The sequence below is a fragment of the Salvia splendens genome, chromosome 1 (genome assembly GCF_004379255.2).
Source record: "Salvia splendens isolate huo1 chromosome 1, SspV2, whole genome shotgun sequence".
NCBI lineage: Eukaryota > Viridiplantae > Streptophyta > Magnoliopsida > Lamiales > Lamiaceae > Salvia > Salvia splendens.
The window spans coordinates 40,703,494-40,722,882 of NC_056032.1; the positions used below are offsets into that span (position 1 = coordinate 40,703,494).

Consider the following 19,389-nt stretch of genomic DNA (forward strand, 5'->3'; position numbering starts at 1 on the left):
AAATTCTGATTTTTCGATGTCAAAATGTTGACATTAGAAAAATCTCTTATATTAACCGTTGATTAATTGTATTAAGTGAGTATGATTAAAGTTTGTATAGTTTGTATTTTAGAGAGTTTGTATTTTATCACACCCCTATATAGATATATATATAGGTTTGTGATCAAATACTAACTTTATATAGTAATAACTAATAACTAAATATCAATATTGTATGTTAAAAACATCAACATAAAGATATAAATTTGTCAATCTTTCTTGTGTTGATAAATTATGTCTTTGTATTGATATTTAAATTTACATGTTATATTGATATAATTATGTCTTTGTGTTGATAATTTTAATACATAGCATTGATAGTTATTAGTTATTACCGTAAATAGTTAGCACCCTAGTCTATATATATATATATATATATATATATATATATATATATAGGGTTTTGATCTATGCAAAACTAGATTTAAATACAGAAACGCAGAACAATATCATAATTAGGTCACTTTTAGGTCATAATTAGGTAATTTTTAGGTCATGCTAACAAAGCATGACCTAAAACGATCTTAGCATGACATTAAACCCAAATATTATAATATGACCTAAAATTGCTTAATTATGACCTTCCGTGTTTTTTGTTAATTATTGACCATTAGATCATCTAATCCTAGGGCCAAGATTTGGTCTGCATTTCTGGATTTAAACACATACTTATTTTGATCATCTCCCTATATATATATATATAGGGGAGCGTTATTCTCCTTTTCACATCTTAGATCCTTTTTCCTTCTTAATATTCCGCGTTAAATCTAAGGCATCAACGGATCAGATTGATTCTATAAAACTGGATCCGTGTTGCATTATAGAAGGTGGTTATATGCATTACAGGGTTATTATTGACATTTGACGGAAAAGTAACTGCCACATTTTGGTATCTGCGAATAATGCACCACATGGTCACGAGTAATGCATATAATTGACTATATAATGCACAATATGTGAACTGCAATGCATACGAATAAGATGTACCATGTAATGATGTTTGGACACACGTTTCTTGTTTCCCCTAAGGGTTTAATAAGCTTATGGGCTAGGGTATAGTACGTAGACACGTATGTAATCTTCACATGGTAACGAGTAATGGATATAATTGACTATATAATGCACAATTTGTGAACTGCAATGCATACGAACAAGATGTGCTGTGTTATGATGTTTGACACACGTTTCTTGTTTCCCCTAAGGGTTTAATAAGCTTAGGGGCTAGGGTATAGTACGTACGCATTAATAACAAATTATAAAACGATACGAATAATTCACCAAATTGTCACGAGTAATGGGTGTTATTAACTATATAATGCACAATATGTGAACTGTAATGCATACGAATAAGATGTACCATGTTATGATGTTTGACACACGTTTCTTGTTTCCCCTAAGGGTTTAATAAGCTTAGGGGCTAGGGTATAGTACGTAGACATTACTAACAAATTATTGTTATTGGAATATACGTATGTGCATTATTTGGTTTAGGTAGTGCATTATGTAGCTGTTAATTGTCAGTATCTCAGTATATTATGCATTATTAGAGGTATTGTGTATATGGGTTAATCAACGGATTGAAGATTACATACGTGCATTTAGTAATGTCTACGTACTATACCCTAGCCCCTAAGCTTATTAAACCCTTAGGGGAAACAAGAAACGTGTGTCAAACATCATAATATGGTACATCTTATTCGTATGCATTGCAGTTCACATATTGTGCATTATATAGTTAATAACATCCATTACTCGTGACAATTTGGTGAATTATTCGTATCGTTTTATAATTTGTTATTAATGCGTACGTACTATACCCTAGCCCCTAAGCTTATTAAAGTCTTAGGGGAAACAAGAAACATGTGTCAAACATCATAACACGGCACATCTTGTTCGTATGCATTGCAGTTCACAAATTGTGCATTATATAGTCAATTATATTCATTACTCGTTACCATGTGAAGATTACATACATGTCTACGTACTATACCCTAGCCCCTAAGCTTATTAAACCCTTAGGGGAAACAAGAAACGTGTGTCAAACATCATAACACAGCACATCTTGTTCGTATGCATTGCAGTTCACATATTGTGCATTATATAGGCAATTATATGCATTACTCGTGACCATGTGGTGCATTATTCGTAACGGTTTTCAGCCATTATTAGATTACTATTGTACCCTCATAATGCACAAAATAGGACAAATAATGCAACACGGGATTAATTACCCAATGTTGATCTTGACCGTCCATTTCTCTAATCTAATGACTGATATTAAGAAGGAAAAAGGAGGAAATATAGGAAAAGGAAATGAATACATCCATATATATATATATATATATATATATATATATTGGCATAGGAATGTGATCAAATGTAAACTCTAAATATGATACAAACTCCAAACTATGATCTGGACCGTTAGAAAATGTCAACAGATGACAAAATAACAACAACAGAAAATATTAACACAGTGTCAACGGTTGATACCGTATTGACATTGCGTTGAAATTGTGTTGACATCAAAATCTTGAAATTTTACACTGAGGTGATACTGTGTTGAAAAGTTTGAAGTTTGTATAATATATGATTTGCATTTTATCAGTGCCCTATTGATATAATAATAAAATTATGTACTGTACTCGTTTATAGCCTTCGTAGAGACTAATAAATCATAAAGAGTCTTACTTACTTCTATAAGAAGTTGACACGGAAGGATTTTTTTATTAGTTTAATTAAATTAATCACTGAATTCACATGGATTATTAGTTTGTAATCATGAATCACTAAAATCTAACTAAAAGTAATCAAGGGAAATTAATAACCTTTAATTATAAATATGGACTATAAATTTCGAACCTATTTATCATCTACCTTGCATTTTATGCACGGTACAAATAATACTCCATAGTACTACTACTATAATAATTTTTTTTTTAAACGAAAGATAAATATCATCACAGAAAAATTTGAGCGTACAATAACTAAAAATCATGATAGATATTTCAAAACCTACAAATTTAGAGGTGGAGTCGGTTGAGGAAAGGATAAAATTGAGAGGAGAGAGTGAGAATGTATTTTATTTATTTTTTAATTTTGTGTTTCAATATTTAATTTTCGTTCAATTTCAAAGAAACCTTACCAACTCAAAAGCAAAAGTGCGTCCTAGGATTCATTGATAATCTTTTGATGGAAGTTAAGAGACACAATTAAAGTCTTGAACAGCTTGATTAAGAAAATAAAATACGGGTGAAAATTATAGTATTGAGTAAAGCATTAGGCCATCTGCAATGCTATCTCTTATCCGTCCCTTAACCGTCCCACAAATGACTATTCATGGGTCTCACTGTACTTTTTTACTCAATCTCTTAACTAGGGGACGGAACCTGCAACCCTCCATCTCTTATCTGTCCCTTAACCGTCTCTTAAATTACTATTCATTCAATTTCATTTTTTTATTTTTATTTTCAACCAAATTCAATTAATAAAAACACACTTCATTAAATAAAATAAAATTACAACATAGAATAAAAATACAACTTAAAATTAAAAAAAACACATAATTAAAATCCTAAAAAAATAAAAATTACATAATTTAAAATACAATTTTATAGAAAATAAAAAAAACTACTCCGCCGGCGAATCATCCCCCGAAGGCGGTGGAGGTGCACTGAAGCCACCTGGAGGCGGAATACCAAGTTGTCTTGCCATAAACTTAATTCCAGCAAAATAGGCTTGGTATTGGGGAGGCGTCATGCGGGAAGTGTTCCCCATTGTGGCGGTCATGTACATGGACATTAGGGAGTTCGAGGGTGCCCCCGAGCCCGAGCCCACCTGCCTTGATTCGGCTCGGCCCCTTCTCCCTCTAGCCGCCTTCGCCGCATTTCTCCCTTGCGGCCGACGGCGCCCACGGGAGGACCCCCCGACATCGTCTGCCGTGCCCTCAACCTCCTGCGAGGCAAACTCTTGTGCGGCGCTGCCCGAACCGCCCTCACTAGACGAGTATTGGCCACCCATCGTGTGCTTCGTGCGCTTCGAGGTCGAGCCCGAGCTAGACCGGACACCGCCGGCCCACCTTTCCTCGTCTTTGACGACCTCCCAAACATCGACATGTTTGAATTGTGTGCCGGTGTCGTCGAAGTAGACTCGCAAAGTTGACCTCAGAATGTCGACTCCCGTGGCTCCGCTTTGGTAATGAGCGGTGCTCTGGCCGGGGAGATGATTTCCGCGGCCGGTTAAGGAGGAGGATGAAGAAGGGAGGGAGAGAGAAACTTGAGAGAGATGGAGGCGTCGCATGTTGGATTAGAGTTTTAGAATATCATTAATTTATTGTATATTGTTTGAAATTTTTGTTTAATATTTAGTAGGCTTTTAGTACTTCTTATAAAACTATGTAATCAATTTAGTAGGCTTTTTATTAATTTATGTATTGTATAATTTTTGGGCTTTATTTTGGGTATTAATGTACTACTTGGGCATTATATTGAGATTTAAATATATATTTAATATTTAAAAGTTTCAATTTGGGTGTTTTGCTCGATTATGTCTTAAATTAGTAGGTTCTAATTTTGACTTATGATTTTTGGATTATGTTTACTACGTAGTATGTATTTTAAAAATTAAATTCTTTGTAATAAAATAAATAAATTTAACATTAATTTATTACATATTTTTTTATAACCCTTTCGTATATTAAAACTATCATATGCAATATAAAATAGTAAAATTTATTATTTATTTCTAATATTTATGGAAATATATCTACAGTTAAATTTAGTATACATAATTCTAATTGAGTTGATTTTATTTTATCTATTATAAATAATTACTATGTAGATCAAACTCTACAACCATTCAATAAGAAGCAATACCTTCTCTAATTTGTTTTCATTTTTTTTATTTCTATTAAGCTCCACAAGTTTATTGGTAGTAAGCCTATTCCATGTAAAAAAGTTGCATTGGCCCACCGAATATTTAATTAAGGAAAGAAATAGGGAAAAAACAATGAGAGAAATAAAATTAGAGTACTACGTGTTTAAAATTCTACCATCCTACTGCTTTTCATATGATAGTGGTTACGTTTAACCATAGCAACCCCCGCTATGTTATAGTATAACACAACAGAGGATTCTCCTCATCTTACACGTGTTTTTATTGAATGTGTCTTTGTTATATATCTCTCATAAAACAAAACGTTTATTAAATTTAGATGTTTGTGTAGTGTTTTTTGTCATTTGTCATTTTGTGTGTATTTGTGCATTTTGTATATGCATTTTGTTTTTGTGCGTACTAATGTAATAGTCGGGTGAAAGATATAGTCATACATGGTTTATGGTTTTATATATTCATTTATTTTGTATTTATAATTTGAAACATTTATGTCCGGTGCATAGCACTGGTGTTAATACTAGTTAAGAGCATCCGCAATGACGGACTTCCGCGCGGAATTCCCACGGACGTCCCGGAATTCCGTCGCGGACGTCCGCCATTAGGCGTGCCCGCCACGAATACGGAATTGGGCTGAGGACGTCGCAGGTCCGCGGCGTTAAGCGGAATTTCACGGGGACGTCCGCCATTGCGTCGACTCCCGCGGAATTTCGCGCGGAATTCCGCTTTATTTCATTTTTTTGTAATGTCTATATATACCGCTCGTTGAACTTCGTTTCATTTCGCACCACTTGTTTTAACAAATTTCTCTCTCTCTAAATTTCTTTTATATAATAGTAATGACTGGTAGTGGTAGTGGTAGTGGCCATCATGAAGACGTAATGGCTCCGATTTGGGCACGTGTGCGGGAGGCCCCGGCGAGGGAGGAACAAGAGGCCTCGGCGCCGGCGGTGCCTCGACCCATCCACCGTCGCACTATAGTACCCCGCGACCACCTTGCTGCCCACCATCGGTTGTACGAGGACTTCTTTGCTTCGGAGCCACGGTTTGGGGAGACCCTATTCCGGTGACGGTTTAGGATGCAACGACCACTGTTTATGCATATCGTTGGCGCTTTGGAGAGTCGATACGGGTATTTCAGGGTACGGGAGGATGCAGCGGGTAAACTCGGCCACACACCGATTCAGAAGTGCACTGCCGCACTCAGGCAGTTGGCGTACGGAGGTGTGGCGGACATGTTCGACGAGTACCTCCACATCGGCGAGTCGATAGCCTGCGACTGCCTGAAGTATTTTTGTCAGGGCGTTAGGGAGATATTCGAGGATAAGTATCTTCGGAAGCCTACCCCCGAAGATTTTCAGGCTCTACTGGATATGCACGGGGCTCAGCACGGCTTCTCGGGGATGCTGGGCAGCATAGATTGTATGCACTGGGAATGGAAGAACTGACCCGCTGCATGGAAAGAGATGTACACTACTGGTTTCAATGCCAAGAATCCCACGATGATCCTTGAAGCGGCAGCTGACTACCGGTTGTGGATATGGCATGCCTATTTTGGAGTAGCCGGGTCGAACAACGACATCCACGTCTTCCAGTCGTTGCCCCTTTTCAACGACTAGTGCATGGGCGTCGGTCCGACCGTCAACTTCGTCTCCAACGGCAACCAGCACAACATGTGCTATTATTTGGCGGATGGGATATACCCGATGTAGCCCGTTTTTGTGAAGACGATCAGATGCCCAACGGATGCGAAGAAGGTATACTTTGCTCAACGTCAGGAGGCAGCGCACAAGGATGTGGAGCGGGCATTTGGTGTGCTCCAGGCTCGATGGGCGGCAGTGAAGGGTCCATCACGGCTGTGGTACGTTGACAGCGTCGCCGACATCATGTACGCATGTATTATCATGCACAACATGATCGTCGAAGATGAAGGTCCAGCACTGACCGATTGGGCCAATGATGATGCTGATGTTGCGGGTCCAAGCCACGACGTGGCCACTAGCAATGTACGCATGGGGATTCCCCATGACGACGTCGATCGAGTCCATGCATTTGCCGACATGCACCAAAAATAAGCCCACGTTCGACTCTATAACGATATTATTGAAGAAGTGTGGCAGCGTAGGGGTCGTTGATGTAGTTTTTAATTATTGAAATGTATTTTTTTATTTGGTGAAATGTACTTTTCTTATTTTAATGGATTTTTTTCCTTATTTTCGTCGAAATTTTAATTACGTAAATTGTTTAATTTGTGAATTTGTGATTTTTTTTAAATGTGGGAATTCCGTCGGGAATTCCGCAGGGGAATTCCGCCACTGTGCAATGGGAAGTCCGTATGACGTGACAGTGCAGTGGAAATTCTTATAACGTGGCAGAAGGTGTTTTTAAGAATTCCGCCGGGATATCCGCACCACTGCTAATGCCCTAAAGCAATGTGCTTTGTTATTTATATACTGATTTAATCTCTTAATATTATTTCATGTGATCTATAGGGGGTAACGGTGGGTCCCGCCTCTTCAAGTCTTGCGCAACACATGATAGATACCTACAATTGTTGGTAGGTTAATTAAGTTATTATATTAGTTGAATCCATGTTTAGCACGAGTGTATCTGTGTATGTATCCCTAAACTACAGTTAAGGTTTAGGTTTGGTATATTATTGGATTTTAATTTTTGAAACAACCAGTATCCTTATAGTATTTTCTTAAATTGGATCTTTGTAGAAAAAATGAATTTTAATCTGGACCACGCTTAGATAGTTAGATTTAGCAGCTCGCTTAATTTAATTATACTATGCAACATCTATACAATATATACGGAATTTAATTTACAAGATTGCATTTAATTTAAAAAATTATATTAAATTAAATATATAATTTAAAAGGAGTTAAAGGCCATTAAATGTGTGTGGTTTTACTATGTCACATGTGATTAAGTGGAGCAATTGGGAGGTTTTACTATGTCATTTAAATTATCCACCACTGATCTGATTAAGTGGAGCAATTGGGAGGTTTTAGTATGTCATTTAAATTATCCACCACTGATCTGAGCACCTACGAGCCATACCAGAGGGTGAATTCCCAAGATGCAAGCCTACTTTGTGCAAGGTCCCTTCGTCTTTCTCAACCTCGTGATTCATATGCAGCAGCAAACTAATGGTATAGACAAAGGTAACATAAAGTTAAAAAACTAACTTTTACAGTGCCTGAGAAATGTCTAGAGATGTGAAAGGAAGAAACAGTTGCATATATGTATAACCTTCTACGTGCCAAAGGAAGAAACAGCTGCATATATGTATAACCTTCTACGTGCCCCACCAGGATGTGGCGTGAATTGTTCGACTGTGTACTTTCATAGGTAGGAGTATAAATGGTACTTGATCTTACTCTCCTCGACTGAAGGCATCTTACTCTCCACTCTCTACACTATCACCCACCACCACGACTCTGGAACTTTGATTGAAAAAAAATTATTGCGTGAAGAGGTGTTTATGGAGAGATTTGTGTGAAGTGGGCCAACTATAATTCTTCTTTGCGAAGAGTCCACACACCACACTTCAAAAGATTATTTGAATTTCATATACTAGAGTTTGCTGAGTTCAAACTTGGTGACCCGCTGGCAAGCCCAAATGCGTTTTAAAAGTTTTTTCATCTTTTTTTGGGTGTTATTTATAGCATCTAGTATACTCTGTTAGGGTTTGTGAGAAGTCAAATTTTGACTCATTGAACATTACAAAGTCTCAACGTTGAGCATCCATCTTCATATTTGAAAATTATCAAAAGCCCTTGTTGTTGCATTATTCTTTTGTCGGGCTAAGTTCAATGCTAAGTTGTGCTTGCTAGTTCTTGTGTTGTTAGTTTAGTGTAACCATTAGGTTTTTGTTTTAGTGAAAGTAGGTTTTAGTTTTTTTTTATGAATTTTGTGAAATTAAAATTTTCAACAACAATTTATAATGTATTGGATTCAAACTAAATATATAAAACAAAACAAACAACGTTAAGCGTGCTCCGAATGAGAATGATGCTCATACAAGGAGCTCACATAAATTGTACTCCCTCCGTCCCGGGTTAGTCGCACCTTTCCTTTTGGGCACGGAGATTAAGGAATTAGTGATAGACAAAGTCAACAATTACGGCTGTAGGAGATAATTGTTACTAAAAATGGAAAGAGTGCAAATAACTTGGGACACCCAAAAAGGAAATAAGTGCAAGTAGCACGGGACAGAGGGAGTATAACATATCATTTTCCATCGCATCCCTACAAAAATATAAGGTTTTATAGACATATCTTCTAAATTTTTTTCATATACTCTATTATTTTATCTTTTTTAAATATCCTCTAAACTATATATTATAAATCAAATGAATAAAAATCAGTCTAATCACAGTTCTATATAGACACAAATCTCTTAAATCTTTTTCATATATACTTCATTATTTTGTTTAAAAAAATATTTCCTCCAAACTATATTATAAGTTACTTAATTATACATTGGAATGTGTAGCATTCGCAGAATTTAAAAAATATTTTCCATTTTTAACATGATTATTTCATGAATTTTGCCCTTTTATGCTGTAATAGTGGTTCATTGAGATTTAAATGTATATGAGTTCATGATCACTCACTATGGTTGGGCCGATCTCTAGGCCTTGAGATCGGCCCTATCGGCCAACCATTGCGGAAGAAGGGCCAAAGAACGGCTATTACTTCTCTCTCCCTTTTGGCCGATGATAGCTCCCCCATTGTGGAAGAAGGGTCGACCATCCGCCCTTACACAGTTACACATATCTTCTTTTATTTATTATATTTTTTAATTCCATAATTTCTACACTATAAATACTACATAATATTTTTATTTAATTTTGGTTCTCGTTGATTCTTTTTTCTAATATTGTAATACAACGAAGATTTGCGTATTAATATTTTTGTATTTAATTTTATTTAATTTGATATTGTAATATATTAAATATGAATGTGCAAAAAAATTAAAATAAAATAATGATGATGTGAAAATGAAATGAAAGTGAGATAGCTCATTTGGAAAAATCCTTCTATTGCATGGAGATAGACCTTAGATAAAATGTTGACATGGAATGGAAGGGCCCATAATGGATGCCCGATCGCGCGAGATCGAGCTCAGTCGTCCTCGGGCATCCATTGTAGGTGCCCGATGGATCGGGCCCCCGAGAGATACGACCGAAAGATCGGTCGTCCCACTCGAGCGCCCATTGCATCGCGGGGGACAAAGGTCCGACGTCGAATCGGCCTCTGGATCTGCTCCGCCGCTTCACGCTCACGCTCCATTTCGGCTAAGCATTCCGCCGCAGCCTCATGAACGCAATCGAATAATGCCCGAGTCAAGGCCCAAGTAATGCCCTCCGAGGTACTCCAGTCGTCGCTGGGTCACATTTTTTTAGTGAGAAAGATTGGTATGTGGGGAAAGAGAATTGGGAGATGGAAGAGAAAAATTGGTGTGAAAAATGGAATGAGAAATGAGGTATATATAGATAAAAAATTTCTAAACGTCCGCGGTATCGTCTGCGTGACCCGCCATGGGGCGGACGATACTGCGGACGATGCGTATTCCGGCGCCATAGGGCGCGGACCATGCATCGGGCATCGTCCGCCTTGCTACAGTGGCGGACGATAGCCCGCCCGATGCATCGGTCGGTTTGGTGTTTGTTATATGGACCGTTCAGAAATTGGGCCTAAGAGCGCCCATAGTGAAGCGAACGATAGCTTGCCCGATGCATCGGTCGAGCTATCGTCCGCCTCACTGTGGAAGTTCTTAGGACCCAATTTCTGAACGATTTGCATCGATCGGGCTATCGTCCGCCTCATTGTAAACGCTCTTAAGGCTCAATTTCTGAACGGTCCACATAATAAACACAAAAAAGGTCCACGAAATGATATATTATTTTTATTTTCCTTTTTAAATTGCTTACTTATAATAATGGTATTAATGATCCTCAATGTCCCTCCCACCCTCCTCTTGCTCCATTACCCTATTTCAAATTGAGAGATTTCAGAAAAAGGGTCTCAATTTGCACGCCTTTCGAAATTTAAGATTCAATTCGGTTGCCTTTTGAAATATGAGATCGCGGCATGCGAATTTTTTGAAATTAGGAATTTTGAATATTTATCAATTTTATCTTCCTTTTACTTAGAGTGTCCACTAAAGGTGGACACTCCAATAGCCCCGCCCCTTTTTTTGTCCACAGCCCCAATTTTTTTGTCCACAGCCCTAATTTTTTGTTTCCGCCACTATGGTGGACACTTCCAGTAGCCCCCAAATTTTATAATCAATTTTTATTTTAAAATGTTTGTAGTTTCAATCAAGTATAATTAAAACCATTGCAATGTAAATAATTAGAAAATGAGCTAATTGGGACCGAATATTCGTTGTATTGGCAACGGTAAAATTATGCAATGAATATTTAAAATAAAATACAAATAAAAACTCCGCCACCGTCTAATTGGTGTCGGAGTCGGCTTCTTCCTCTTCTTCTCCGCCTCCCTCGCTGCTGCCGGCCGCCGTTGCCCCAGGAGCCTCATCAGCCAACCCTAGACGACGCTGAATCCGAGTTATGAGCTTTTGGTATATATTCTTGATGTACGGGTCATCGGTGGTTAGGTATTTGCTGCAGACGTCCTGCAGTTGTTGCATCAACTGCACATCTAGGTTCTCCCTCAAGACCTCGTGGGGACCAGGAACCATGGGCTACAGGATTGGGGCGGGCTGCGGGAGGAACTTCTAGCCCCTCTGGCGCTGCAGATAGAGGCCTGTTGTCCCGGGGGCCGTCCTCGTCTAGTGTGTGTTGGGGCGGGCTCTTCGACTTGCTTGTCGTTCTGCTCGAACGATTGCGAGCCGCTTCCGCTGCTGTAGTCCCCGGCAATGTTGTGTCTTGTACGTTTCGGCCCAGGAGCTCCAGTGACCTCTTGCACGCAAATGGCCTTAAATTTCAGACAATGCTCGAGAATTAGATACTCCTCCCACATTGTGAACTTCGGTCAGCCCTCCGTGTTGTATTGGCCCATCGACAGTGCCTTCACGTCTGCTTCGCTTCGGCCACTCTCAGCGTGGAGCGGGTTGTTCTGGTATATGCTCGCGAACCGCTTGGTAGCCGGCAGAAACCTAGACCACTTTTTGCGGATCTGTTCTGGGTCGCGTTCTCAGGCGCCGCGAAGTTTGAACTCGTTGTATGCCATCAGGACGCGCCTCCAAAAGCTCCCCTCGGTGCCCACTATGGGGTCCGATGTGATGGCATCCCACGCCCTCGCCACGGCAATGGACTCCGCTTTGGTGTAGAGCGTGCCCCGTTTGGAGCGCGAGCCACCGCCGCTGCCTTCTCCACCGCCACTGCCACCGCGGCCGCCGCCCCTACCGCCACCGCCACCGGCACTTCTTCGGGTCGGACTGGGCGTTTCCACCTGTGCTGCAGGCGTATCCGGGACGCCGGAATTGAGCAGACCCATCACGGTATCCAGTGCATCTTGATCTGCTTCGGTGTAAAGAGATTGGCTGGACAGGAAACGGGAATCCGGACGCGGCTGGTTAAGCGCGTCGAGGTTGGGTCTGTAATCTCCAAACGCCGAGCGACTTAGATTCCGCTGAAAAGGTTGGGGCGTGGGAGAAGACCTTCACGACTGAGATGGAGGAAGGTTTGGACTCGATGCCCACGGCGGGGGAGATTGACTCCAAATCCACGGCTGGGACGGAGACCCGCCATATCCCGACGGCTGATAAGGATAGCCGCCATATTCCGACGGCTGTGAAGTATAGCCGCCTGGCGGCTGTGAAGGATTGCCGCCATAGCCCGATTCCTGCGAGCCGGGTGATTCGTCGTCTCTACCGTGCATTTTTAGAGAGTGAAAGTGTATATAGTGAATGAAGGGAGAGTGTGTGAAAATGGTGAAAAATAGGTGGTGGGGGAGTGATATTTATAGAGTTAATTTTTTTAAAAAATAAATAAATAAAAAAATTCGAGGGGGCGCTGGCGCTCCTATCACCGGCGCACTATAGGCTAGTGCCCGTATAGGCGCGGCGAAAGGCCGACCGGCGTGTCCTCGCCCCGAAGTCGCCGCATGACCGTCCGCCCCGAGGCGGACGTTGCCTCCACTATAAGGCGCCCCGAGATCGCCCCCGCCGAGGCTATAGTCGCGGCGATCCCATAGTGGATACCCTTATTATTTCTTTCATAATATTTATAAATACACGAAAATACCCCTAATATTTTCACCCCAATTTTAAGAGTGTCCACAATGGGGGAGCCGCGTCCCCCCATTGCAAAGAGCCGAGAGGCGGGGCGCAGGGCCGAGAGCCGAGGGCGAGCCGCGGCCTTCACGCGGCTGACCCGTGTGAGGCGCGGCCCTCCATTGCAGCGGGCCGCGTTTGGCGGGTGGGCCGCGGATTTTAATTTTTTTTTTTTGTAAATTTCGAAAATTCTTTATAAAATACTACACTTCCATTCCATTTTTCCAACTCCATTTTACTTCCATTTTCCTTCAATCTTTCCAATATTTCCTTCCAATTTCAATTCAACCTTGCAACTATGGATTCCGACGATGAACAATTTCAACAAGCGGTAGATCTGGAGTTCCAAAACCTTGTTGCAGCGGTGCAACGTGAAGCCGACGAGGCGGAAGATGCGGCGGAGGCGGCGGCTGTGGCGGCGACGGCGGTGGCAGTCCCTCGGCCATTCTATCATCGGCAGTATTTTGACCGTGATCATGCCGGGGTTGACCGCCGGTTGATGGAAGACTACTTCAACGAGAACGCCCGCTATCCGCCAGAGGTTTTCCGTAGGCAATTCAGAATGTCGCAAAATCTCTTCGTCCATATAGCGACGTGTTTGGCGCAACGGTTCAAGTGCTTCAACTTGCGATATGATGCCACGGGCCGACCCGGCTTGTCGACATACCAGAAGTGTACGATGGCAATTAGGCAGCTTGCCTATGCTGGGCCCGCTGACATGTTCGACGAATACCTATAGATGGGCGAAACGACTGCCCTACAGACGTGAGGCAGTTTTGCAGGGGCATTAAGGATATCTTCAAAGGGGAGTATCTACGGAAGCCATCGGCCGATGATTGCCAGAGATTGATTGATATGCACGGGACTGCACATCATTTTCCAGGGATGTTGGGGAGCATCGATTGCATGCACTAGGAGTGGAAAAACTGTCCGATGGCTTGGAAGGGGCAGTTCACTTCTGGTTTCAAAGGCAGACATCCCACGATGATTCTGGAAGCCATTGCTGATTACCGATTGCGAATCTTTCATGCGTATTTTGGGGTCGCTGGATCGAACAACGACATCAACGTTCTACGATTGTCACACCTGTTCAATGACGAGAGCCGGGGTGAGGGTCCGCAAGTTAGATTCATGGCCAACGGCACTCAGTACAACATGGGGTACTATTTGGCCGATGGGATATACCCCCGCTGGCCCGTGTTTGTGAACACGATCCGACAACCCGTTGGGCCGAAGCAAACCTACTTCGCGAAAAAACAAGAGGGTGCTAGGAAGGATGTTGAGCGAGCTTTTGGTGTACTCCAAGCGCGATGGGCCATTATACGGTGCAAAACTATTTACAATCCAAATTATTTTATTTTAATTAAATTTATAAATATCATAAATTTAAAGTCTAATAAATTTAATATAGTTAAATTAAAAATAACATTAAAAAAAGTGAACAAATTAATTTTTTTTTTTGAGAGAGCCACATTTGGTGGCCCTTGTTGTTTTTGTTAAATTTTGTTAATTACCATTGCAGAGGGCCACAAGAGAGCCACGAATGGTGACCGGGCCACATTTGGTGGTCTTCAAGGGCCACCATTGTGGACACCCTAATACTCCTATTAGAGCATCAGCAATGGAGGCGTCAAAACCGCGACGCCGATTTTTTGCCGACGCCGGTTCTGACGCCGAACCATTGCGACCGGCGTCGGCGAAATCGGCGTCAATTTCGGCGTACCCATGCCGATTCGTGTGGTGACGCCGGTTCTAACGCCGATCCTCACGGCGCCATTGTAGGCCCCGGATCGGCGTCAGAATTTAATTTTTTTTCTTTCGAAAACACTATATATACGCGCTTTGGACGTCATTTTCATTCGCACCACTTGTTTTAACGAGTACTCTCTCTATCTTTCTTTCTGTACAAGATCAATTTAAGAAATTAGTAATGCCGGTGGTAGTGGTGGTGGTAGTGATGGGGATGCTGATGAGTACGAGCGTATGCTGAACGAAAAGCTAGATGCCTATACGAGTCGTGAGGTTGATCGATGGATGCAGAGTTATATGCAGCCGCCGGTACCTCGCCCACGACCAGTTGTCCGCCGTCGACAAGTGGTTGATCGTGATCATGTAGCTGCACATCAGCGCCTGTTCACAGATTACTTCGCAGAGGAGCCGCGTTTTAACGCCAACCATTTCAGGCGTCGTTTTAGGATGAGGCGGGACTTGTTTATGCGTATTGTTAACGGTTTGGAGCAGCGATATCTGTATTTCCTCTTCAGGCACGATGCGGCTGGCAAACCCGGCTATTCAAAAGTGCACTGCGGCAATCAGGCAGTTGGCCTACGGCACTTCGGCAGACATGTGGGACGAATACCTCCACATCGGTGAGACGACTGCCCTCGAATGTATGAAGTATTTCTGTCAGAGCGTGATTGAAGTATTCGGTGATCAGTATCTCCGAAAGCCTACCCCCGAAGATTGCCAGGATCTGCTGCGGATGCACGGGGAGCAGCATGGGTTCCCGGGAATGTTAGGCAGCATAGATTGTATGCATTGGGAGTGGAAGAATTGTCCCGCTGCCTGGAAGGGGTTCTACACGACCGGCTACAAGGGAAAGAATCTCACGATGATCCTCGAGGCCGTAGCTGATTACCGGCTGTGGATTTGGCATGCGTATTTTGGGATAGCCGGTTCGAACAACGACCTAAACGTCATCAACTCGTCGCCCTTTTTCAACGAGCAGTGCCAGGGCGTCGCTCCGGCCATCAGTTTTGTCGCCGACGGCAACCAGCATGATATGGGCTACTACTTGGCGGATGAGATATACCCTAGGTGGCTTGTCTTTGTGAAGACGATCCGGTGCGCATCAGATGCGAAGAAGGCTTACTTTGAGACGCGGCAGGAGTCGGCGCGAAAGGACGTGGAGCGCGCATTTGGTGTGCTTCAGGCGCGATGGGCTGCAGTTAAGGGACCAACGCGTTTGTGGCATGTCGACTGCATTGCTGATATAATGTACGCCTGTATTATCATGCACAACATGATTGTTGAAGATGAAAGTGTACAACTGACTCATTGGGCCAATGACGATGATGAAGCCGGTCAAAGCCACGGCGTCGCCTCCGCCAACGTACGAGGTGGGGTACCTCACGATGAAGAAGCCCTCCTCCAAGCACATGCCGACATGCGTCAGACGGAGGCTCATATTCGACTCCAAAAGGATTTAATTGAAGAGTTGGGGGCGTGGAGGATTGGAAGACATTAGTTTTTATTTAAATTTATGTAATTTTTTTAAATGTATTTTTTTTAAATTATTGTACTTTTTGAAATTTTAATAGTATTATTCAATTTTCCTGTATTTATCTCGTAAATTAAATTCCGTATGTTGCTACAATTGTAAATTAAATTTATATAATTGTTATTAGTGATGTGGATAGGCTATGTGAGGGTTATTTGATGTCCAGTTGCATGTCCAGATGTTATGGCAGGAAGATTTTAGTGCTGGATGATGTGGCAGTGGGAAGACTAGGTGAGGTGAGGGCTATGGGAGGTCCTACACTATCGTGGATGCTCTGTTTTCACCTAAATCACGGCGAAACACCGCCGAAATCTCTCATTTCGAATTCTATATTTGGGCCTTTGCTGTAACTCTCTCTCTCTTCAGCACTTTCAGCTCTGGTATTCTCTCTGTACTAAATTTCATATACTAGATCTCTGTAGATTATCATACTAGGAGTATGTGTTAAGGAATATCTCTTGCCTATTGGTTTGTAGAATATCATCTGAAAACCTACCTTAAACCCTAGCCTTCACTGATTGTGAAATGGCAATGGAGTGGAACGCCGAAACCCTACAATTCCTGTCCCAGTGTTTCATCAACACTCTGTCGCCTCTCCCCGAGCCCCGTCGCCACGCGGAGGCAGCGTTGGCGGAGGCCGCCGATCGGCCAAACTATGGCCTCGCGGTTCTCCGCCTGGTCGCCGAGCCTGCTGTCGATGAGCAGATCCGCCAATCTGCGGCTGTTAACTTTAAGAACCACCTCAAAGCTCGCTGGGCGCAGAATCCCGACGACCCTGACCGGGTGGGTGTGCCTGACACAGAGAAGGAACAAATTAAAGGTTTGATAGTTAGGCTCATGGTTACCGCGACGCCTAAAATTCAAGCTCAGCTTAGTGAAGCTTTGACTGTCATCGGGAACCATGATTTCCCTAAGCAATGGCGGGCTTTGTTGCCTGAATTAGTTGTGACATTGGATGAATTGAGTCAGGCAAATGATTATGTTTCAGTCAATGGAATTTTAGCTACGGTTGATTCGTTGCTGAAGAAGTTTCGATACGAGTATCAGACAAATGATCTCTTACTCGATCTCAAGTATTGTCTTGATAACTTTGCTCCGCCATTGTTACAAGTGTTCCAGCGGACTGCACGGTATCTAGACCAGGCTGTGGCTTCTGGATCTGCAAATGCTATTGTTCTAAAGGGTTATATAGAGTCGCAGACCTTATGTTGTTGGATCTTTCATTCTTTCAATTATATGGATTTGCCGGAGTTTTTTGAGGATCATATGGATGAATGGATGGTTGAGTTCAATAAATACTTGACGGTGAAGTATTCTGCTTTGGAAGATAGTGGAAGTGACGGGCTTGCAGTAGTTGATGACTTGAGGGCTGTGGTTTGTGAGAATATTAGCCTCTACATGAAGAGAGATGAGGAGCCATTTCAAAGGTATTTGAGTGGGTTTGTGGAGGCTGTGTGGGGACTCTTAGTGGCTGCCTCTAATTCGTCTAGTCGGGAGAGTCTCACTGTGACTGCTATTAAGTTTTTGACGACAGTTAGTACAAGTGTTCATCATACTTTGTTTGCAAGGGATGATATTTTGCAGCAGATATGTCAGAGTGTAGTGATTCCTAATGTGATGCTAAGGGATGAGGACGAGGAGCTTTTTGAGATGAATTACATTGAGTTCATTAGAAGAGATATGGAAGGCAGTGATTTAGAAACCAGGAGGAGGATTGCTTGTGAACTCCTTAAGGGAATTGCTTTGAACTATAAGGAGAGGGTGGCTGAAAAGGTTTCTGCTCAGATACAGGGTCTTCTAGCCTCATTTTCACAGAATCCGGCAGCTAATTGGAAGCACAAAGATTGTGCTATCTACTTGGTTGTTTCTCTTGCCACAAAGAAAGCTAGTGGCACCTCGGTTTCCACTGACCTAGTTGATGTTGAGAGCTTCTTTGGGTCTGTTATTGTGCCAGAGCTGCGAAATCAAGATGTTGATGGATTTCCTATGTTGAAAGCTGGTGCTTTGAAATTCTTCACAATGTTCAGGAACCAGATCCCAAAAGCTGTTGCAGTCTCACTGCTTCCAGATGTTGTCCGCTTCCTGGTCTCTGAGTCAAACGTGGTTCATTCATATGCTGCTAGCTGCATTGAGAAACTCCTTCTAGTTAAGGATGAAGGTGGGAGGGCTAGATATTCAGCTGAAGATATTAGCCCATTTCTGCTGGCATTAATGACCAATCTTTTTGGTGCCTTACAAAAGGCAGAATCGGAGGAGAACCATTATGTGATGAGGTGCATTGTGAGGGTTCTTGGAGTTGCTAATATTTCACATGAGGTTGCATTACCTTGCACCAATGGTCTGGCTACTGTTCTAAAAAAAATAAAAAAAGACATAATTAAAATCCTAAAAAAATAAAAATGACATAATTTAAAATATAATTTTATAGAAAATAAAAAAAACTACTTCTCCGGCGAATCATCCCCCGAAGGCGTTGGAGGTGCACTGAAGCCGTGAGGAGGCGGAATGCCAAGTTGTGCTTCCATAAACGTAATTTCGTTAAGCTAGGCTTGGTATTGGGCGAGCGTCATGCGGGAAGTGTCCGCCATTGTGGCGGTCATGTACATGGCCATAAGGGAGTTGGGGGGTCCCGCCGAGCCCGAGCCCGCCTGGCTTGATTCGGCTCAGCCCCTCCTCCCTCTAGCCGCCTTCGCCGCATTTCTCCCTTGCGGCCGACGGCGCCAACGGGAGGACCCTCTGGCATCGTCTGCCATGGTCTCAACCTCCTGCGAGGCAAACTCTTGTGACCCACTGCCCGAACCGCCCTCACCAGACGAGTATTGGCCACTCGCCGTGTGCTTCGTGCGCTTCGAGGTTGAGCCCGTGCTGGACCGCACACCGCCGATCCACCTTTTCTCGTCCTTGACGACCTCCCAAACATCGACAT

The 19,389-nt window shown here is 42.4% G+C and overlaps 2 protein-coding genes across 2 annotated transcripts; both read left to right on the forward strand.

Moving 5' to 3' along the window:
• Positions 1–6,008: 6,008 nt before the first annotated feature.
• LOC121790122 lies at positions 6,009–6,377 on the forward strand. The gene has a single exon (XM_042188428.1). The coding sequence runs from the start codon at positions 6,009–6,011 to the stop codon at positions 6,375–6,377; it is 369 nt and encodes a 122-aa protein (XP_042044362.1).
• Positions 6,378–16,540: 10,163 nt separating this feature from the next.
• On the forward strand, positions 16,541–18,830 carry LOC121751710 (exportin-2-like; the record flags this gene model as incomplete). The annotated part of the gene is made up of 1 exon (XM_042146511.1): positions 16,541–18,830. A coding segment is annotated over exon 1 (1,842 nt), but the record flags the coding sequence as incomplete, so codon positions are not given.
• Positions 18,831–19,389: the final 559 nt, after the last annotated feature.